Source organism: Bubalus kerabau, chromosome 23, assembly GCF_029407905.1.
Source record: "Bubalus kerabau isolate K-KA32 ecotype Philippines breed swamp buffalo chromosome 23, PCC_UOA_SB_1v2, whole genome shotgun sequence".
In the NCBI taxonomy this organism is placed as follows: domain Eukaryota; kingdom Metazoa; phylum Chordata; class Mammalia; order Artiodactyla; family Bovidae; genus Bubalus; species Bubalus kerabau.
The window spans coordinates 39,926,056-39,948,655 of NC_073646.1; the positions used below are offsets into that span (position 1 = coordinate 39,926,056).

The 22,600-nt window shown below is 59.2% G+C and overlaps 1 protein-coding gene across 5 annotated transcripts in view; it reads left to right on the forward strand.

Moving 5' to 3' along the window:
• The window catches only part of TNRC18 (trinucleotide repeat containing 18), an 84,858-nt gene that overhangs the window by 14,835 nt on the left and 47,423 nt on the right, over window positions 1-22,600 (forward strand). For 3 of the 5 annotated variants that reach the window (XM_055562681.1, XM_055562684.1, XM_055562682.1), the window contains exons 3-9: window positions 7,249-7,404; window positions 9,785-9,910; window positions 10,357-12,096; window positions 20,684-20,786; window positions 21,032-21,237; window positions 21,768-21,914; window positions 22,387-22,577. In XM_055562681.1, the coding sequence (XP_055418656.1) occupies window positions 7,249-7,404; window positions 9,785-9,910; window positions 10,357-12,096; window positions 20,684-20,786; window positions 21,032-21,237; window positions 21,768-21,914; window positions 22,387-22,577 (2,669 nt within the window). The remainder of the gene's footprint in view (window positions 1-7,248; window positions 7,405-9,784; window positions 9,911-10,356; window positions 12,097-20,683; window positions 20,787-21,031; window positions 21,238-21,767; window positions 21,915-22,386; window positions 22,578-22,600) is intronic. The other 2 variants (XM_055562683.1, XM_055562686.1) reach the window with 2 other exon arrangements.

Sequence of the window (22,600 nt, forward strand, 5' to 3'; positions counted from 1 at the left end):
TGTTCCTATAATACATGGGTATGCAGGAATCTGTACAAATTTTCAGCCTGCTTTTAATTTCTATCTCACTTTAGAGACAGGTGTTCAGTTTCCATCCTTCCCCACCCAGCACACCCCTCTTCCCCGCTGAGATTTGGATCGGGATTGCTTTACATCTCTGGGTCACTTTGGCTGCAGTGGGCATTTTCGGGAGGGACCCCCGGAAACGGGTCCAGGCTTTTGATAATCTGCTGATTTATTTCCAAAAGCTGAAGATGTTGGCTCCCTCCTTACTCCCCCTGGGTTGCTCCCCTCCACCTTCACCCTCTCCACAACTGAACCAAAAATATGCTGATTTGGTAGATAAATATGATGTCATCCTTCTCAATAGCGATACTTTTACCTGAATTCTGATGTTATTTACTGTTCTTCATCTGTGAGTTGCTCGAGATTCTTACTGAATGATAAGGCTCTTTCTTTATAAGGCAGAGCATTAACCCTTTCTCCCACCTACGTATTCCAGAAGTCTCTTGGGGTGAATGGGAGTCTGAAGGTCATTTTATCCAGAGGGTCCTCGAACTATTTTCCGCCGCTGTCATAGAAACGGCTAAGTCACATGTCCATGCTCTGGGCTAGAATGGACTCTTTTTTTCGGGTGATAACCCTGATCGGATTGTGCTCATGAGATGTTCTGATAGCCTTTGGTGACATCTTTAAGGGATGTAGTTTCCTTTGCGAGGCCAAAACCTTCTAAGATAGGAAGGGGGAAGAAAAACATGTTTGTTCTGTGTTTGGTTGGGGAGGGTTCTCTCGAGTAAAAAGATGAAAACAGGGTCTTGAAGTCTGGGTGGTGTGGCTGAGTGGAAAAGTGTAGATTTCGGGGACAGAGCCTACTTCTTCCTCTATGAAAGGGATAAGAACCCTCCCCACCCCCCAGAGTTCATGGTAGGGTTGGGGGGGTGGCTTAGGGACAGAATGAAATGAAGGGTGGAAACTGTCTTCTGGCTGTAAAGTGGGACCCGAGAAAGTCTCCTCTTTGTCCTTAATTCAGTCCTAGCTTATCATGACCTTGCCCATCCCTCCCACCCATAAATTTTAATTGAGCACCTACTGTGTACAGTGGGGGGGCCCGGGGCGGGGGTTCCACGATGGAGTAAACCTTCACTGTAATGGATGGGTCTGCAAACTGCAGCCAAATGCGGCCCATCTCCTTGTTTTTGTAAATAAAGTTTTATTGGGACAAAGCCCAGTCCTTTTAAGTATTGTCAGGCAGGCAGAATAGGCCTGCGATGCCTGAAGTTTTAGTTATCTGGCCCTTTCAGGAAAAAGCCTGCTTTTCTACTCCTGTTCAGTGGGTGGAGAGGGACAATCAGCAAGGAACTCCAGTAAAGAAGGAACTAGCATGGATTTGGTCTGATAAGTGGTGATAAGCACGGTGGAAAAAAATAATTCAGGAAAGGGCGTGGAGGGTGGGGTAGGTTGCTGCATCACCTAGACTGTAAGAGAAGGGGTGACATATGTACCAATGGGAGCAAACAGATAACTTCTATCTGGAAGGAGGAATGGATTCTGGGCTGAGGTGCAAAGGCCCTGGGGCCATGGGGCTTTGCTGGTCCATGTTCCAGTCTAGGCTATGATAAAGTCCTCTGAGCCCGTCTCTGTTTACCAGACCTCTGTACCCACTTTGATCTCATTGAGTCCCCTCCCCGCCCCCACCAGCCAGGACTTCAGGTGCCTGAATAGTCACTTAAATAGTCAGCTTAGAGTCACTTATATAGTCAGAAGCTTAAATAGTTAGCTTCTGGAAGGATCCCCAGGGACTCCCTGCATTGCAGGGGCACGATCCCACTGGCGGGCTCAGGTGGCCTCACCGGCGTCCTCTCTGGGGACTGCCGGCAGGTGAGCTCCTTGCAGCCCCTTAAGGGGTGCATCCTGGTGGTCTTGTTCCCCAGCCCCAAGCATCCAGGAGCTGCCCCGCCTGAGCTGTGACGGGAGGAAGGAAGCATCTTTTCAGGATTCGAGTTCTGTCTCCTGGTGACCTGGGCCAGCCTTGGACTTGCAAAGCCCTGAAGCCCGCCCTGTGTTCTGGGTGTCGATAAGCGGGGGGCAGCAATGGCGGAGAACAGGCTGGCCTACACCCCCACACTCGTGGCTCTCTGCTGTGTTCCCACAGTGCACTGCCTGGGGTGGGAAGGGCTGGGATGGTGGTGGGTCCCAGCGAGGGGCAGGCCTGTTAGCTCAGTGCTGGAGGGGACACAGGCGAGGTTGGGGTGCTGAGGCTGGGCGGAGTGCCCAGCTCCCTGCTGCTCACATTCCAGAGGCACCCTGGACCCCTTCCCCAGGCAGCGGCAGGAGCACTTTGCCCCATAGCCAGGCCTCAGTGTCTCCTTTCTCACCCCCGGGATGTCCTTCCTCTCTCACTGGGGACAAGAGAAGACCTCCGAGGGCCAGGCCCTGCGTGTGTGGTGGGCCTCCCTCCCTCAGGGTCCAGCTGGGTGGGACTCCTGAGCTGAGGCCTTGGTGTGCAGTGTGCTTGCAGCATCACCCGAGGGACTTGATTGCCCAGGCTTGGTAATGCTGGGTCATCTCTCTGAGCCTTAGTTTGAGCCTTGTAATGAGATTCCTGTCCTATCAGGTCTGTGGGAGGGTGTGCCAGGATGGGAAGGTGCCCGTCTGGGGACCCCTGAGCCTCGAGGCATCCTGGGCAGTGGGGTCTGGGCAGCGGGGTGGGGCAGACCCAGGGAGGGATTCAGAGGCAGAGAGGAGCTTGTGTGTATGTATGTGTGTGTGTGTGTTTCAAAATTGAGGTGAAATTCACACAGTATGCAGTTCACGACTTGAAAGCGTGTGGTTCAGTGGTAGCTGTGCGTGTGTTGAGTCCTTCAGTCGTGTTCGACTCTGCGACCCTGTGGACTGCAGCCCGCCAGGCTCCCCTGTCCATGGGATTCTCCAGGCAAGAATATGTGAAAGTGAAAGTAAAGTTGCTCAGTCGTATCCGACTCTTTGCCACCCCATGGACTGTAGCCTACCAGGCTCCTCTGTCCATGGGATTTTCCAGGCAATAGTACTGGAGTGGATTGCCATTTCCTTCTCCAAGGGATCTTCCCAACCCAGGGATCAAACCCAGGTCTCCCGCATTGTAGACAGACGCTTTACCGTCTGAGCCACCAGGAAGTTAAGAATACTGGAGTGGGTTGCTATTTCCTCTTTCATGGGATCTTCCTGGCCCAGGGGTTGAGCGTGCATGTCTCTTGTATCCCCTGCATCAGCAGGTGGGCTCTTTACCACTGCACCACCGGGGGAGCCTTCGTGGCAGTTAGTACATTCATAATGGGCAATCACCAGTCCTCTTGAGTTTCAGAATTAAAATTTTATTTTAAGGAATGACAGATGGAATTTGGGTAGAGGTGGTGGTTCTGCTCAGACCCTGAGCTTTTTATTTTAATATTTATTTGGCTGCTCTAGGTCTTAGTTGCGGCATGTGGGATCTAGTTACCTGACTAGGGATGGAACCTGGGGCCTTCCTGCCTTGGGAACACTGAGTCTTCACCATTGGACCATTAGGGAAGTCCCCAGACCCTGACCTTGAGCAGTTGCTGGCCTTCTCTGAACCCCAGGTTGTTGCTCCTCAGCTGCTAAGTCATGTCTGATTCTTTGTGACCCCATGGGCTACAGCACACCAGGCTTCCATCACCAACTCCCAGAGCTTGCTCAAACTCATGTCCGTTGAGTCAGTGATACCATCCAACCATCTCATCCTCTGTCGTCCCCTTCTCCTCCTCCCGCCTTCAGTCTTTCCCAGCATCAGGGTCTTTTCCAGTGAGTCAGCTCTTCGCATCAGGTGGCCAAAGCATTGGAGCTTCAGCTTCAGCATCAGTCCTTCCAATGAGTATTCAGGACTGGTTCTTAGGATTCGCGGGTTGGATCTCCTTGCAGTCCAAGGGATTTTCAAGGGTGTTCTCCAACACCACAGTTCAAAAGTGCCACAGGTTGTGTGACTATGAATAATGAGGCGCTTCATGAAAGTATTTTGCAAATGTGAACTCATTTAGTCTGCGTGCCCCCTTGGAGGGGGCAAGGTTCCTGTCACCCTGCTCTTCAGCCTGGGGAGGTAAAGGCAGAGTCCCAGAACCCTGGGTGTGGGGGCCAGGGTGCGTCTTTCACTGTCTCCTGGGGGCCCCCCGTCACGCCCTGTTCTGGTGGGGGCCTGGCCTGCTCCGGTTTCTGGCAAGGAGGAAGCCTTCCACCCAGGCTGTGGCTAAATTAAGTCTAAATTAATTAAAATTTAATAAAATTGAAGATGAAGTTCTTTAGTCTCATCAGTCACGTGTTTTGGGGGCTTGGTGGCTCCTGAGTGTCCAGCGAAGATCCAAAACAGGTGTGGGTCCTGCGGGTCTCCGGCCGGCGGGGGTCACTGGTTGGTCGGGCCCTGGTCTGTCCACAGTGACCGGCCGGCCAGCGGGAAGGCTCTACCATAGGGGTCCTGGGGGCCACGTGTGGCCGCCCTGTAGGAGGGGGTGTGGGCTGCAGGGCTCTGGTTCAGCCCTGGCTCTGCCCCCCGGCCCAGGACTCTGTGCCCCGTGGAAGGCCTGGGAGGAGACTCGGAGCATCTTCGTGAAGCCTGGGGTCCGCTGGAGTTGGGCTGGGTTCCCCTTTATGATTGTGAATGATGATACTTCATGATGGGTGCCCTGTGTGTTCCATAGGCCTGGAGTTAAGATGCTTGCGTGGGTGGGCAGCGGCACAGAGGCCTGTAGTCACCAGGGGGCGTCCGGGGACCAGTCAGGGGGACTAGGCCCCCCTCAACCTCACTCTGTGATGAGAGGGGTGGAGACCACCCCCAGCCCCCCACCGCAGCCTGTGCTGGAGGATTTCCAGTGGAGTCAGTGGGCTCTTGTTTGACTCTCACTGCCCCCCCGCTGGAGCCCTGGGGGGGCCCCCACCCTTTTCGGGGAACCCAGGAGGCTATGGCTGTATCCCCAGGGGGTGGGTGTGAGGAGAGCTGAAGGTAGCGCTGGGGGTGTGTGTGCGGAGCTCAGAGGCAGTCTGGAGACACCCGTGGGGTTGGGGTGGGGGTCAGCCGCCTGACTTCCACCCCAGGGGTCAAGGCGGGACGACGCCTGGGCTGGCGGTGTGTCCTCAGGGGCTGTGTGTGCCAACCCTGACATGTGTCCGTCTGCTTTGGCCCTGAGCGGATTACATACAACGCAGCCCCTTTAGGCCAAAAGTTGATGCCTGCTCTGTGCCAGGCCTTGTGTGCCCCTGGAGAGTCCGCGGCCCCGCTCGCAGGGAGGGCATCCTCCCCTGGGCTCACGGCATCTCCATTGCCAGGTTGTCCTGGGCAGGGGGCTTCTCTGAGGCCCGGGGGAGGCCCCCGAGGTGGGAATGAGCGGAGGGTCCGGGTGGAGAAGGAGGCAGCGGCTGGGATTGTCTCCTGTGGACTCTGAGATCTTACCCTCTGCTTCAGGGGCGGCACTGGGGAAGTGGGTGGGGACGCTGAAGTTGTGGAAATAAACGCCAGCATCCTGGGGCTGGCGAGCCCGCCTTACAGCGTTGCACGCTGCTCTGGGAGAGTGGGGGACACAGGCCCGCCTGCGTCTCCGGGCCAGGGGCCCCCAGGGGAGGCAGTTCGGGGTGCCGTTGAGCCCTGTGGCAGGCGGGAGCCGTTGGTGGCATCCGGGCCCCAACGCCCTGCCAGGCCTGGGGTGCCGCTGGGCGGGTTTCACAAGCTGGGGCAGGGGCAGGCCCGGGGCAGGAAGAGCCGGGGGCTGATGTAAGCCCTTGCACAAACCCCTTCCGGAGCCAGCCGCCCGCCTGCTTGCCGAGGAGGAAGCCGGGGCTTGGGCGCCCCGAGGCCCCACTGCCCAGGCTGGGGCCACACGGGCCGCCGGACCGGCCACCATGGCCCTGGGGCCTGAGGGCTTGGCGCTGGAGTCCGGTGAGGGGGCCGGCGGGGCTGGCACTGGGGGGCACCAACGGGGTGGTGGTGACGCCACGTGTGGCCAGAAGGTGTCCTCCGATAGCTCTGGGAGACAGGGAGAAGGCCCTGCCCCTTGCACCCTGGGGGGACACGGTGGCCGTTCAGGGTGCCCTGTGCCCCCTGGGAGGTGCTGAGGGGGGTCTGCAGGCCCTCAGGGTGAGTTGAGGGCTCAGGTCGGGTGGGGCCTGCAGGCCCCTGGGGGCTGGGCTAGGGCCCCCTGGGTACCCCGAGTCTTACGTTGCCTGCGTCCCCACGGCCACTTTGCTCTGGGCCGATGTAAACAGCGGGTTTGGAGAGGTTACCTGGGGGGCACACGGGGAGCGCTCATCTCGGACGCCAGAACTGGCGCTTGGCACCCTCCGTGGGCAGTGCTGCTGTTTATTATTGTCACTAAGTGCATCCTTCTTGCTTCACCACACTTCTCAAGGGAGGTCTTATTCTCTCCGTTTTGTTGATGAGCAAACCAAGGCCAGGGAAGGGAAGCCCCCTGCCCAGGTCTTGTAGGCATCCCCCTGGGCTGTGAGCAGGGGGCCTGCCAGCGTCTCCCCCTAAGGGCGGGTATGGGGCAGGAAGGAGGAGGCCTCCCTGTGGGCCGGGGCGACAGGGGCGTGGCCGGGGTGGGTGTGGTTTCCACCTGGGCAAGCTGGCTGTCCCGCCTGCCTCCCCTGGAGGGACCCCAGTGGAGGGGCCCCTGGGCTCCCTTGCCTGCTGCTCTCATCCCTTCCCCGGCTCACTGGCTCATTCCTGTGGTCCTGGGTTGCCTTAAGAGTCCCTGCTCACAGGTCGTGGGGGTCAGGCACGTCCCATCTCAGCCTCAGCATTCTCATCTGTTAAATGGGCACACTGTTCCTCCTGCACAGGGTTGGCTGAGAGTTGATCCCGGCGCCTGTCCAGGGTTGCCGTGAGGTCCTCGGAGGTCCTTCTCCAACTGAACCAGGGGTTCCCCCGGGTCCAGGCACTCAGAACCTGAGTCCCCTGCGACCGCCTCATTCTGTGTCCCCTGGAGGTCCCTGCTCCCACACCCGTTCCCCAGCCCCAACTTTCAGCTGCAGATGGGGAGAACCACACCCCCTCGGGTATGGGGAAGATAACGCCCGTCTGCCAAGAGTGCTGGGTGCTCTGGAGGCACCTGGGGTCTCTTTCTCCAGCCCGGAGTCTTTCTGTGTTGACCCAGGCTGGTCCTTAAGTCCAAGGCGCTGGGGTGGGGCAGGGCGGAGGCGGGGAATTCGGGGCGGTGGGCTGGGCGGCGGGGGCCTGCTGGCTGCCTGACGGCCCCCTTCTCTCTGCAGGCGAGGCCTTCTTGGGCAGCTTTGTGGCCAGCGGGATGGGGCCGGCGGCCTCATCCCATGGGAGCCCGGTGCCCCTGCCCTCTGACCTCTCCTTCCGCTCCCCCACCCCCAGCAACCTGCCCATGGTGCAGCTGTGGGCCGCGCATGCCCACGAAGGTAAGGAGCGAGCCGGGCGGGCGGGCCCTGGCCGCTGTCCCCAGCACTCCCCAGCCTGCCCTCTCCCCTTTGCCCCACCGTCACCCCTCCACGCTGCGTGTGGCCTGCGGGGCCCAGCCCTGAGCCTCCGCTCCGTGCTTCAAGCGCTCAGCAACCCCTCCGGCTGCCGCAGGGCCTTCACACGTGCTGTTCCCTTGCAGCCCTCACCCCAGCTCGTGGGCTTGGCTCACCTCCCCCGTGCGCGTTCTCCTACTCGCTTGTGACCACACATTTCATCTGTGTGCTTTTTCATGAAATACCTATCTTTCCAGCCGGCCGAGCTCCCAGGGCCAGGCCTAGTTTGTTCCGCTCGCCGCCGTCCCCTGGCGCATAGCTCGACAGTAACCTTAACTGTGGGAGCAGTGGGGCCAGGCACCACTGGGCTCTCTTGCTGCCGTTCTGCAGTGACACCCCTAAATGTGGCGGGGGGGGTCTGCCAGTTGGCTTCCTGCCCGGCCTCCCTGGAGCCTCAGTTTCCCCTCTGTCACTGAAGGGATGGGCCTGGGGGTCGCCGCATTCCTCCCTGCCCTGGGGCTTGGGTGGATTTTACATGCTGGGTGCTCACTGGCTCCTGGTGCCTCCTTGGGCATCCTGGGGTGTGCGCCCGGCTCCCAGAAGATCGGGGTCTTGGGAGCAGCTGCTGCAGGTTCAGGCTTTCCTGGGCCTTTCACCGCCTGCTGTCTCCCCGCTTCCTCCTCTGTGCCTTGTCACTGAGCGCTTCCGTCACTGTCCTGACTTGTGGGTGCCCCACACAGAGGGGGCCACCCGCCTCTGGGTCTGGGACGCTGGGCAGTCCTTCCGGGCTGGAGTCCCATCTGAGCTTCCTGCTTCCACTAGCCCCGGGGGCTGGGGGTGAGGTGGGGGCTACCTGTGGTGCCTTGTGCTATCTGCTTGCCCCCCTGCTTTCCCTGGGGCTTCCCAAATGGTGCTAGGGGTAAAGAACCCTCCTGCCAATGCAGGCGACATAAGAGACGCAGGTTCAATACCTGGGTAGGGAAGATCCCTTGGAGGAGGGCATGGCAACCCACTCCAGTGTTCTTGCCTGGAGAATCTCATGGACAGAGGAGCCTAGCAGGCTACATACAGTCCAGAGGGTTGAAAAGGGTCCGATACAACTAAAGCGACTGAGCTCTGCCTTCCCTGACTCCCTTTTCTCCTTTGCCAACAAATACCAGTAACCATAGTAACGATATCAAACGCGCAGTGTGCTTCCGCTGCACAGAACGCGGCACAGTGGAACTCTTCATCCTCAGAACAAGCCGTGAGGGAGGGACTGTCATGCCCATTTTACAGATGGAAAAGCAGCAGGACCAAGCGCTGTTTCAGTGATGAAATGACCCATATCATGTTCCTCATTGTTTTGTGGTGGTCGTTGGCGTCCTTGCCGGTGGGCCTGCGGGAGGAGAGGCGGGCCCAGTGTGGCCAGGGATACTCTTGCCTTCCTGGCCTCGGAGGGCAAGGGGGCATGGGGGACCCAAGCCCCTCAGGGGTTGCCAGTGGGCCCGGGGTCCTGTATCACCCACAGCCCAGGCTGAGAGGCTGCCCGCCTCCCTGGCCTCCTGGGCCTCCTTCTCTTGTGTACTCTTTTAGGCCTCTTGTTTCTTTCTCTGTGGCCACTCTTTTCTGTCTTCTGTGGCCTGTAACTTACAGCCCTGGTTCTGGGCATCACAGGTGGGAGTGGAGGGGGCTTGAGAGGTTAGGAGGATCCCTGGTAGGAAGAATTCCTTCTTAGCAACACCTGCCTGGGAGACCCAGCAGCTGGAGATTATGCTGGGTAGGCTGAAGTTCAGAGAAGGCAGGCGACCTGCTGGAGTTACACAGCAGAGAAGTTAAACCAGTACACCCTTCAAACAAGGTCCATGTTGGGCTGAGGTTAAGAGCCCTGGTGACCTCAGTTCAAAGGCAGGCTCCTCTTTTAGGGGTGGAGTGGGGAGGGGGCCTTGGGCAAGTGGGCCTCTCTGAGCCTCAGTTTTCTCATCTGTAAAATGGGGATTTTAAGAGTATCTGCCTCATAGAATTTTTTTTTCCTCCCTGAAATGTGAATGGGAATTGAACAAAGGCAAAGCAGTTGAAAGGGCTTGGCCTCTGATGAGAACTGCCACCTGCATCATCATCATCATCGCCCTCCCCTGGATCCAGTTTGATTCCCTTCCCAGGGGATTCAGGAGTCCCAGGGGCTGCCTGGGACAGGAAGGAGGCCTGGTGTGCCAGGACTGGGAGGGGGCCGTCCTTGCCGTGGGGAACTGGTGCTAAACCTCGGCTTCCAGCACCAGCAGGTGGGGCCTGGAAGGAGCCCCCTGCGGGGGCACAGGGGTCTCAGCCGCGCCTTTCTCTCTTGCAGGCTTCTCCCACCTGCCCAGCGGGCTGTACCCACCCTACCTCCACCTGAGCCACCTGGAGCCCCCCAGCAGCGGGAGCCCCCTCCTCAGCCAGCTGGGTCAGCCCAGCATTTTCGATACCCAGAAAGGTCAGAGGGCAGGAGTGGTGGGGAGACTTGGGGGTGGGCTGTGGAATGGGGTTGGGGGGAACCACTACCCCAGCACTCCAGACTGCACCCTGGCTGTGTTTCCCAAGACTCCAGCCCCAGGCTCCCGGGGCCACCCATGGCCTTCTGGGACCTCCTAGCTACTGGGTCCTCAGCTTATCCTATTGGGCCCTCTGCGCAGCTCTTAATTCTGGCCTCTCCCCCTTTCACAGATGAGGAGACTGAGGCTCAGAAAGGTTAGTAGGTGGCCGAGATGAGGTTTCAACTTGTTTTTCATCCATTTCTAGAGCTGTCCTGTCCCAAGCCACACCGCAAGCAGTGCATGTTCCTCCTCTGTGCCTCGGGGTCCAGGGTACCCTTCCCGGCCTCCCTTGGCTCTGGACCAGGCAGTGGGGGCATTGGCTCAGGTCTGCGCTCTTTCTTTGCAGATGGCTTCTACCTGCCCGCCCCGGGGGCTCCGGGTGCCCCGGGCACCCTGCACTCTCATGCGGCCTCCTCCAGGACCCCCGGCAGCCACTCCTCGGGCACCTCGACCAAAGGCGCTTCTCGGGAAGGTCCAGCCAAGGAGAGGACTGGCCGAAGCGGGGAGCCACCCCCACTGTTCGGCAAGAAGGACCCGCGGGCCCGGGAAGAGGCGGCTGGGCCGCGCGGTGTGGTGGACCTGACCCAAGAGGCAAGGGCGGAAGGCCGCCAGGACCGAGGGCCCCCACGCCTCCTCGAGCGCTTGTCCCCTTTCCTGGCCGAGCCGGGGCCCCTGCGGGCGCCGGGTTCAGCCACCGCCGAGTCGAAGGGCAAAAACCCGCCGCCGCCACTGTCGCTGAGCCTCTGCAACGGTACCGGCACCGGGGACGTGGGGATCCCCGCACTAGTAGCCGAGGGGGCCCGCGGCACCAAGGACATTGCGCGCCAGGACGAGAGCGCGCGGCTGCGGCGCGCAGAGGCCCTGCTACCCGGGCCCTGCCCGTGCCCCTCGCCACTCCCGCCGCCGCCACCGCCGCCAAGCAAGGGTCCGCCTGCGCCCCCTGCCGCCTCCGGGGCCTTCGCCGCGCCGCAGCCCGCCCCCACTGGCGTCTACACCATCTTCCCTGCGGCGGCCGCGCGGGAGCCGGGCCGTGAGCACCGCGTGGTGGCACCCACCTTCGTGCCTTCCGTGGAGGCCTTCGACGAGCGCCCGGGGCCCATCCAGATCGCGTCGCAGGCGCGTGACTCCCGGGCCCGGGAGCGCGAGGTGGGCCGGCCTGGGGTCCTGCAGGGCCCGCCCGGGTCTCCGCGGCCACCCCCGGACCGGCCTGAGAACCTCCGCGAGAAGAGCTCTGTGATCCGCTCGCTCAAGCGGCCGCCGCCAGCCGAGGCCCCACCGGCGCGGGCCGCACGCGCCTCCCCGGACCCCCGGGCCTACCTCCCCGCCAAGGAGCTGCTCAAGCCCGAGGCTGAGCCCCGGCCCTGCGAGCGCGCCCTGCGTGGCCCCGCTGTCACCGCCGCCTCCCAGCAGGCCGCCAAGCTTTTCGGCCTGGAGCCTGGGCGGCCGCCCCCGCCCACCGGCCCTGAGCACAAGTGGAAACCTTTCGAGCTGGGCAACTTCGCCACCACGCAGATGGCCGTGCTGGCCGCGCAGCACCACCACGCCAGCCGCGCCGAGGAGGAGGCCGCCGCCGCCGCCTCCAAGAAGGCCTACCTGGACCCCGGGGGTGCGCTGCCCCGCGCCGCGGCCACCTGCGCCAGGCCAGGTGCTGACATCCATGCCGTGGCCCACGGGCCCGGAGAGGCCTCCGCCATGCAGAGCCTCATCAAGTACAGTGGCAGCTTCGCCCGCGAGGCCGTGACTGTGCGCCCAGGCGGCTGCGGCAAGAAGAGCCCCTTCGGAGGCCTGGGCACCATGAAACCCGAGCCGGCGCCCACAGCTGCCCCGCGCGCCCAGACGCGCCTCCCGCACCCGGGGGGCCCTGCAGCATCCAGCGGCCGACAGCTGAAGCGTGACCCGGAGAGGCCTGAGAGTGCCAAGGCCTTCGGCCGCGAGGGCTCCGGGGCCCAGGGTGAGGCGGAAGTGCGACACCCGCCTGTGGGCATTGCTGTGGCCGTGGCCCGGCAGAAGGACAGTGGCGGCAGTGGCCGGCTGGCACCTGGGCTGGCGGACCAGGAGCGGTCCCTGTCGCTGAGCAACGTCAAAGGTGAGTCCTGGGTCCCACCCCCACTTGCACCTTTAATTCCCCTTCACCTCCCCACCTCTGCGATCCTTTCTCCCTGCCTGCCACCCCAACACACACACACACTCTATCTCTTCTCTCCCAACCGGCCTGGTTCTCTATTTGTCCTTTATTCCCCTTGTGGGCTATGACTGCTATTTAGGGTTTATTGCTTCTTCTGTTATGCATGTAGAAGAATGCAGGAAAGGAGAGGGAAGTAAAGGGACCGTTAGATTTGTTTCCATGACCCTGAACACCTAGAGATCTGCCAGATTCATTTTCCCATCTGATCTGCAGAGCTCCCCGTGCACTGTGATCTTGGGTTCTGCTTTTTTTTTGTTTTTTTTGCCCAGGTAGGTAGGCTCTTGCTGTTGGAAACTATAAGTAGCAGTTTTGATGGCCTCTGTTGTTCTGTCCAGAGCACTCACCGTAGCTACCTTTGCCATTCCCTAGTGGCATTTCAGCTTTTGCTCTGATGTTTTTGTGTTTAGGAAGTGGCTCTGAATATTTTTGTGCATTGCGCCTCCCTGATATTTTGAGTCATTTTCTAAGAATAGATTCCAACGAATAGATTAGCTTTAAGCTTTCAATTCTAAGTCCTTGAGGGAGGTAATCGTGCCTTACTTACCTAGTTCTGTGTTCCCAATACCTAGCGTGGGGCCTGGCGCATAGTAGATGTCTGATAAGTGGGGGAATGGGTGACTGAGTGTGACCGCTGGAAGCCAGGGACCCCCGGTGTCCCTGTGGTATCGACAATGGATGCCTTTGTGACTTCTTAGGTAGTTAGAGATTTTTATATGCTTGTTTGAACTCTTTGATTTTAGACTACTCAGAGTTGTGTTTTATTAAAAAAACAAATGTCGTTAAGCTGGGTAGGAAGTAATGGTACATTTCTTTTAATTACTGGTGAAGTTGAATATCTTGTCCGAAGGGGGTTGATTGGTTACATTTAGTTTTGTCCCTTGCATATTTTCCCAGTTGGATTCCTTCCTGGAATTTTGCATAGTTGATACTAATGGCATTTTGGTTGGAACTCTGGGCTTGGGCTGCCCAGAGAGAGCCCAAGTGAAAGTGAAGTCTCTCAGTTGTGTCCGACTCTTTGAGACCCCATGGACTGTAGCCTACCAGGCTCCTCTGTCCATGGGATTTTCCAGACAAGGGTACTGGAGTGGGTTGCTATTTCCTTCTCCAGGGGATCTTTCCAACCCAGGGATCGTAATCAGGTCTCCTGCATTGCGGGCAGATGCTTTACCATCTGAGCCACCAGGGAAGCAAAGAGAGAGCCCAGCGTTGAGCCAAAGGCCCCACCTACAGGTTGGGCGCCGAGGCTGCCCTGCTACCCCAGGTGCGTCAGTGTGTGGAGGTGCGGGCGTGGCCGGCTGGGGCCAGAGCCCCGGAAGGCTCAGAGCGGGTGACGCTCAGGGAGCCTTTGTTAAAAGACCGACTGAAGCCGTGGCTCTGCGTGGAGCACCCTGCCTGGAGCCAGAGGCCGCCCTCAGACCCCAGGAGCTCACGAGGCCTTGCCTTACTTAGTCTGCAGTCGAGAGTCTGGGTGTCAGTCCTTGGCTTGGAGGTGGCTGGGTGGCTGGTGGACAAGCCCTCTTACTAGGTAGATTCTTCTGGGAGAGAAAAGACCTTTTGGGGGTCCTTTTTGTAGAAGAATGCTCATGAGAAGCGATATGGCCCTCCTGCTGGGATCACTTCCTGATACCTAGCTTGCCTGTCTCTGCCCCAGGGATCTGTGTCTGTGGTTGTGAGTGTGTGTGTGCGAATGTGTCTGAGGGAATGTGTGTGTGTGTAAGAGTATAGGTGAGAATGTGTCAGAGAGTGTAGGTGAGAATTTGTGTGTTTAAGTGTGTGTATGTGAGAATGTTTGTGTATGAGGGAACGTGTGTGAGAGAGAGAATGTGCATGAGGAAACGTGAGTGTGAGAATGTGTATGAGGAAATGTGTGTGTGTGAGAGTGTATGAGGAAATGTGTGTATGTGTGAGAATGTATGAGGGCATGTGTGGGTGAATGTGTGTGAGAATGTATGAGGGCATGTGTTTGTAAGAGAGTATAGGTGAGAATGTGTAAGAGAGTGTAGATGAGAATGTGTGTGTGTGTGTGAGAGAGAATGTGTATGAGGAAATGTGTGTGTGTGAGTGTAGGTGGGAATGTGTCAGAGAGTGTAGGTGAGAATGTGTGTGTTTTAAGTGTGTGTGTGTGAGAGAATGTGTATGAGGGAATGTGTGTGTGTGTCAGAGTGTAGGTGAGAATGTGTGTGTGTGTGAGAATATGTATGAGGAATGTGTGTGTTGAGTGTGTGTGAGAATGCATATGAGGGAATGTGTATGTGTGAGGATGTGTATGAGGAAGTGTGTGAATGTGTATGAGGGAATGTGTGTGTGTATGAGTGTAGGTGAGAATGTGTGTGTATAAGAATGTGTATGAGGGAATGTGTGTGTGAGAATGCGTATGAGAATGTGTATGAGGAAATGTGTGTGTGAGAGTGTAGGTGAGAATGTGTGTGTGTGAGAATGTGTATAAGGGAATGTGTATGAGAGAATGTGTATGAGGGAATGTGTGTGTGAGTGTGTAGGTGAGAATGTGTATGAGGGAATGTGTGTGTGAGAATGCGTATGAGAGAATGTGTATGAGGGAATGTGTGTGTGAGAATGTGTATGAGAGAATGTGTATGAGGGAATGTGTGTGTGAGAGTGTAGGTGAGAATGTGTGTGTGTGAGAATGTGTATAAGGGAATGTGTATGAGAGAATGTGTATGAGGGAATGTGTGTGTGAGTGTGTAGGTGAGAATGTGTATGAGGGAATGTGTGTGTGAGAATGCGTATGAGAGAATGTGTATGAGGGAATGTGTGTGTGAGAATGTGTATGAGACAATGTGTATGAGGGAATGTGTGTGTGAGAGTGTAGGTGAGAATGTGTGTGTGTGAGAATGTGTATGAAGAAGTTTGTGTGTGTGTAAGAGAGTGTAGGTGAGAATGTGTCAGAGTGTAGGTGAGAATGTGTGTGTGTGAGAATGTGTATGAGGGAATGTGTGTGTGAGAATGCGTATGAGAGAATGTGTATGAGGGAATACGTGTGTGTGAGTGTGTACTTGAGAATGTGTATGAGGAAATGTATGTGTGAGTGTAGGTGAGAATGTGTGTGTGTGAGAATGTGTATGAAGAAACGTGTTTGTGTGTAAGAGAGTGTAGGTGAGAATGTGTCAGAGAGTGTAGGTGAGAATGTGTGTGTGTAAGAATGTGTATGAGGGAATGTGTGTGAGAATGCGTATGAGAGAATGTGTATGAGGAAATGTGTGTGTGAGAGTGTAGATGAGAATGTGTGTGTGTGAGAATGTGTATGAGGGAATGTGTGTGTGAGAATGTGTATGAGAGAATATGTATGAGGGAATGTGTGTGTGAGAATGCGTATGAGAGAATGTGTATGAGGAAATGTGTGTGTGAGAGTGTAGGTGAGAATGTGTGTGTGTGAGAATGTGTATGAAGAAATGTGTGTGTGTGTGTAAGAGAGTGTACGTGAGAATGTGTGTGTTCAAGCGTGTGTATGAGTGTGAGAGTGAGTGGGATCCGAGAGCAAGGAGGGGACAGTCTGGGGACGCGGCTTTCAGGAATCTTGGGGCTGAGGCTGTTTTCCTGTTTCCTGACTACAGTTGGAAAGTAGGTGATTGGAACCTTGACGTGAAAAAAGGTGAAAGTGTTGATCGCTCAGTTGTGTCTGACACTTTGCGACCCCATGGACTGTATAGCCCACCAGGCTCCTCTGTCCATAGGATTCTCCAGGCAAGAACACTGGTGTGGGTTGCCATTCCCGACCCGGGGTGGAACCAGGGTCCCCTGCATTACAGGCAGATTTTTTTTTTACTGACTGAGCCACCAACTTTCCTCAAAAAGGAGCCCCATAAGAAGTGGGTCTCCCCGCTCTGGATGGCCTCACGGGAGGGAGCTGGCACCACCCTGACTAACTGTAGTTGTCAGCCGGGCACTGCTGGGCCCCCAGCCTCCCGGCTCCTCCTGGGGAGTGAGCCCATTCCCTGGCAGTGGGTTCAAGTCTAGGCTATGCCTCTTGCAGCGGTGTGCCCTTGAACCAGAGGCCTCAGCCCCCGGAGCCCTGGTGTCCACGTTCACTGTGTGGCGCTAGGAGGGCTGCCTCGTTCCCTGGCGCCAGGTGGGCTGATGGGCACGCAGTAGGTGCTTCATACACGGGTCTACCTTTTCTCTGCTCACATTTAGAGTCTTCAAGGCTCAGAGTTTCTGCCCTAAGCCTGAGATCTTTTTTGAGAAATGTCCCGAGTGGGCTCACTCAGGGTCTGGTCTGGCTACTGGGATCTCGGACCCTGAGATGGATGAAGGACGGACCTTGTGTACACCTGTGAGCTCCAGACAGCGGTGCCGATGCTCGAGAGGCCAGCAGACCAGCACTGTCCCTGCCATTTAGCCGGGGGCAGGTGCAGGCAGGCCCACGTAGCCCCGGCCAAGGTCTCCTCCTACAGCCCCCCAGCGGAGGATCTGTTCATCCCCCAGCTTCCAGACGGGAGAGCAGGGCCCGTGGAGGTGGAGTGACACGCCCTGGGTCACTCGGGCTAGAACAGGTGGGCTGAGCTTGAACCTGAAGCCCAGGGCTGTGCCTCCCGCCTCTCCCCCTTGCCTGTTGTCAACTCTGTGGTGGCGTAAAACCGGGGACCAGATCTGGGGGGCTGTGATGGTGCCCCCCGAACCCTGCTCCACTGTCCATATCACCCAGCAGAGCCGGGGTCGCACTGGCTATAAGCCGTGGTGTGGACCCCAGACTCGAACGAGCGTGGAGTCAGCCGGAGCTGTGGAAATGTGCAGATGGGAGTCCAGGAGGAGGTTGCCATGGGAACCGGGCCTCAGCCTGGGCAATAATGGCTGGGATTAGAGGCTGTGACCCACAGAGAAGCTGTCGCTGCTGGGGATGCGGGCCCCGGGGCGGGGCTGCAGACAGGCAGGCTGTGGGGCTGCCGTTTCCCCGGCGCTCACCCTGTGCAGGCTCTCTGCTTGGGGGCCGTGCACCTGCGTGGGGGGCGGCCGGACAACTCACTCAGACCCCGACGCCAGCTGGGCCCCTTCTAGGCAGTCAGGAGTGTGACCTGGGCAGTGCCTCTACCTGTCTGTGCCCCGGTTTCCTCATCTGAGGTGGCTGGTGTGAGGGCTGGAAGTCCTCTCCTGGGTTGATGACTGGATGAATGTGCGCACGGAGCGGCCCTCGGACCCTGCTGGGCACAGGGTTGACTTGAAAATCGCCAGAGCTCATGCCTCAAGGGCTGGGGAGGAGGGGGTCTTCTGTGTGTGTGGGACCTTGGGCTTGGCTCCCCTCTGCCCCACACACGTGCCTCCTGGAGGAACTGGCCCCCGCCAGCCTGAGCTCAGCAGAGACAAGCCAAGGGCCCTCTTGGTTTGCTTGTTCGCAGGCGGTTTTCAAAGCCTTAGTCAGATCACGTCTCATCCCTGCTCAGCACTTCCTCTGGCTTCTCCTTTCACCTTGGACGGAGTCTCAACCACATTCCCTTCCACGGCCCACAAGGCCCTGAGTGCGGTCTGCACCCTGCCCTTCCCCTGCCTGCTTTCTTCCTTGGCATTCTCACCCTGATGAGGCAGGCACACTCCTGCCCCAGGGCCTTTGCACCTGCTGCTTGTTCTCTCTGCATTGCCCTCTAGATGTTCTCACGAGTTTGTTCATTCGCACTCCCCATGTATATGCTGAGCACCTTCCTGTGTCAGGCGTTGTGTAAGGGGAGAGGTAGATACCTCAGAGTGAGACTGCTCAAGCCAGAGCAGCGCACTGTCTGATGGAGGAGACGGACGATGAATAACCAACAAGCAGAGTGGCTGTGTGATGTGCTCAGTGCAGTGAGGGAGACAAATAAGGGAGCATGATAGAGGAGAGGTGGTCTGGGAGGGCTTCCTGGAGGAGGTAGCATATGACCTGAGGTCTTCCTGGGGAGACTGAGTACTACAGGGGCCAGGCACGTGCACTCTAGGTGGGGGGAACAGTGTGTGGCCCTGAGTGTGGCTGGGGGTGCACTGGACAGGACAGCTGGGCGGCCTGGCACTCGGTAGGAGGGACAGGGTGAGCAGGGGTTAGAAGGAACAGTTGACGCAGGAGGTCGGGGTGGTGCCCAGGCCGCGGTGGTGGAGGGCATGTCACATTTCTTTGGACACCAGCTGAATTTGGAGGGAGTGGTCTGGGGCTCTGGCCTGAGGGACCCTGCAGGTGGTGGCTTCTCCAAGCTGGGCTGGCCTGCGTGCAGGCTTCTGGTGGGGCCTGCAGTGGGAAGCCCCTGAGGCCTGTGTAGTGACAACCAGGGTGGTGGAGAGGAGTCAGGCCTGAGGACTGAGCTCTTGGGGACAGGCCACACTCCAGGCATGTGACCCTTCTGGGAGCACCAGAAGCTCTTTGCCAGAGCCTGTCCCCCAGTGCAGCATGGTCCCGTAGATGGAGGGCCCTTGGGGTTTCTGTGGGCCTGGGAGGCTCTCCCCTGGGAGAAGGCGTGTGCTCTGGTTTCTCGGTCTGGCCGCAGGACTCTGAGTGGCCCTGCCCAGAAGTGTGGCCGCCCTTGAGGGCCTCATTCCTGAGGTGGGGCCTGTGAGGAGGGCCCCTTCCAGCCCTTGGTGAAGGGGGTGGGCAGGAGGGTGGGCGCAGGGTACCCTTTGACTTGCGAACGGCACTGAGTCTGGCGGCCTGGGTACCCTGGCTGCGTCTTAGCTTCTCTCCCACCGTCCACCTTTCCCCTCTGCTTCCCGGCCTCTTGCCACGAGCTGGGTACAGTCATGGGGCCTGGGCGCTGGCACAAACAGAGGGTCTGCTCTGGCCCTGCGTGGAGTAAGGTGGCAGGCAGCCTGGGGCTCGCTTCTGTGACCCACAGGGGCCAGATGGGAAAGACTTCTTCACCCATTCTCACCCCACCCACCCGGTGCCCCAGCTCACTGGTTCTTCTCTCCTTAACCGCGCATGCTGCTTCCTCGTTGCCCCAGGGGCTTCTGGAACCTCCTGGGCCTGCCCCTGGTGCCCCCCAGCCTGTCTCCAGCTGTCTTTTGAACTGTATCCCTTCCCTGACCTGCTTGGTCCATTGGGCATATGGGCTTATGGCTGTCCCTCCCTGCCCACTCGCCTCCTGTTCCCGGTGGTGGGCTCCCACCTTCCTGAAAGGAAAGCCTCTCCTGGGGAACAGTTCTCAGGAGGTCTTTGGGAGTTCCTGGTGTTGGGGGTGCAGGAGGGAAGAAACAAGGCGAGAGGCCAATGGCAGCATGCCAGGTTGGATCCCTGCCCCCGGGGGCTGTGTGGGGCTTGGGGGGCCTGCTGGTGGACCCTGGAGAGGGGACGGGAACACTTGTCTGCAGCAGAGTAGTAACTGACAAGGTCCATGTGCCCGCGGGCCTGGGGGCGGCTTCCTCCCTGAGCGCATGTCTGGAGCTCCAAGTGGGTGGACACTGGCCCCAGGAAGGCTGATCCTAGGGAAGGAATTAGTCCAGCCTCAGTGGGTTTCTCTTTTATTTTTGGTTGCTGTGCATGGACTTTCTCAAGTTGTTACTACTGGGGGCTTCTCTCTTGTTGCAGAGCACGGACTCTAGTGTGCACGTGGGCTCGGGAGTTGGGGCTCCCGGGCTCTGGAGCATAAGGGCTCAGTAGCTGTGGTGCACGGGCTTCGCTGCCCGGTGCCATGTGGGATCTGCCCGGCCCAGGGATCAAACCCATGTCCCCCGCGTTGGCAGGTGGATTCTTCACCTCTGAACCACCAGCAAAGTCCTTGGTTTCTCTTTTGAGAAAAGTCTCGGCTGCTGGCTGAGTGGTCTCTGCCGCTGGTGGCCGTACCTGCCTCCTGGGCCCTGGCCTGCCTCTGCAACCATGCACGTTCTAAATTTTGGCTCATGATGTAGAAGATAACCCAGGGATGAGGAGCTGGGGAAGGTGGCGAGTGAGGAGGGCTGAGCTCCCGTGCAATCGGTCAGGGCTTTGGGAGGGGCGGGGAGCCCAGGGGAGGTGCAGAGGGACCAGCTGTGGGGGCCTGGGGGTGCCTCCTGGGCACCAGGGCCAAGATGGGCCAGTTGGGGGGCAGCCCCTCCAGTCGCCGCCCCCCCCCCAGCCCCGTCCCACGCACATAGGGTTCTCCAGTTTCAGTTTTCCGACTTGATTTTGAAGAGATCAGCCACACGTGTGCAACCGCCGGAACCATGGCGGGGCCTCCGGGTGGCGGCTGGCTTCCCGTGACCCAGGCTTGGCTCCACGTCTGCATGGCGACCGCTGTTTTGGGTTGTGGCTTTCCCTCCGTCTTGACCCGCCCCCAGCACCTGCCTTTCCGGCACTAAAGGAGGAACCCTGTCCCCGAGTGCTGCTCAGTTCATCCTGGGTTATGGCGCCGTCTGTTTTACGACGTTTTCCTGCAGCTTCCCGGTTACCTGGGAGAGTTACAGGTGGGCTCTTTGAGGGTGGTGGAGGGTCGTTTCTGGGCACAGAGGATGTCTGGCCAGGGTAAGGGACCTGCTCAGATGCTGAGGGCTTGTTGGGGGCTCTGAGTGGGGCTCACTTCCTGCCCTCCCACCCGCCCAGGGCACGGCCGAGCTGACGAGGACTGTGGCGATGACCGGGCCAGGCATCGGGAGGAGAGGCTGCTGGGGGCGCGGCTGGACCGAGACCAGGAGAAGCTGCTCAGGTGAGGCCTGGGGGGCCCCCTGGGGCGGGGTGGGTGGCCCTACGTGGGCATAGGGTGGTCCTGAGCGTGTGGGACCCCTTCCAAGGAAGGCCTGGGGCCCCTCTCTGGTGAGCCCCAGCTGGCTTTTCTGCCCCTGGGTGCTGAGCAGTGGCCTGGTGTCCACTGGTCCCTTGGGGCACCCCTTTTTTTGTCCCCCTCGTCCCGGGGCCGTCCCAGCCTCACCGATGCCTCCGCTCCCCTTCCAGAGAAAGCAAGGAGCTGGCGGACCTGGCCCGTCTGCACCCCACCAGCTGTGCTGCTAACGGCCTGAACCCCAACCTCATGGTGACTGGGGGCCCGGCGCTGGCGGGCTCCGGTCGCTGGTCTGCCGACCCTGCGGCCCACCTGGCCACTCACCCCTGGCTGCCCCGCTCGGGTAGCACGTCCATGTGGCTCGCCGGACACCCGTATGGTGAGTGGGGGGTGGGGATAGTGGAGGCCTGAGTGTTTCCGTCGGAGCATGGTGCTGGCGGCTGGTGTGGGGCGGGACCCCTCCTTTCACCCCGGTAGTTCACCTCTCTCACTTGTCCGAAGTGGAAAAGTGTTAGTCGCCCAGTCGTGTCCGACTCTTGTGACCCTGTGGACTGTAGCCCGCCAGGCTCCCTTGTCCATGGGATTTCCCAGGCAAAAATATGGGAATGGGGTTGTCATTTCTTTCTCTGGGGGATCTTCCCGACCCAGGGATTGAACCCAGGTCTCCTGCATTGCAGGCAGATTCTTTGCCGTTTGAACTGCCAGGGAAGCCCAAGCAGGGTCATTATTGATGGCCCCAGCCTTGTGGGGTTCTCTGCCAGGCCTATTGGTGGACAGTGGTCAGAAGGGGTGACGGGGGAGGGTTCACAGCCAGCCAGCTCTTATCCTCGGCTTCCTCCGTGAAGACCCAGGAAGAGAGGGGGAGTGGGGAGTGGCCCCAGCACTGACTTGGGCCTGGGTCTCTCCTAGGCTTGGGCCCCCCTTCTCTGCACCAGGGCATGACGCCTGCCTTTCCGCCTGGCCTGGGGGGCTCCCTGCCTTCAGCCTACCAGTTTGTCAGGGACCCCCAGTCAGGCCAGCTGGTGGTCATTCCCAGCGACCACCTGCCTCACTTTGGTAAGTGGTGGTCCGTGGTAGGGGGCAGGGCTGTGATGGCCTCATACAGTGAGACTGTCCAAACGCCATGGGCCTCCCGAGGTGGGGAGGGGGTGTCCACGCCGCAGAACGGGGTGGGGGTGTCACGGAGCCACAAGGGTCCTTGTTCTGATGAGTTCCTACCCAGAAAGCCCATGTGGAGAACCTAGGCAGGGCTGCCCGGGCGGGGGGCCTGGACTCCGCCTTGGTGCCCCCAGCCCTCAGGAATCCAGTTTGCAGAGCACTGGGTGTAGTGGGAGGAGGTGTGGAGTTGCCGTGTTGGCCACTCCCGCTGTGTGGCCTCGGGGCCCCCAGGAAGCACCCGGAGGCCCAGCTGAGCCCGTTCTGCCCCTGTGAGCACACGGTCCCTCTCTGGGCCTCGGCTTCCCTGTCTGTGAAGTGGGGTGACAGGAGTCGGGAGCTGGGTGCAGCCTCACGGTCTTCTCGCCCGCAGCGGAGCTGATGGAGCGGGCCGCCGTGCCGCCCCTCTGGCCCGCCCTGTACCCGCCGGGCCGCAGCTCTCTGCACCACGCCCAGCAGCTGCAGCTCTTCTCGCAGCAGCACTTCCTGCGGCAGCAGGAATTCCTCTACCTGCAGCAGCAGGCGGCCCAGGCCCTGGAGCTGCAGAGGAGTGCCCAGCTGGTGGTGAGTTGGGCTGGGGGCCATGG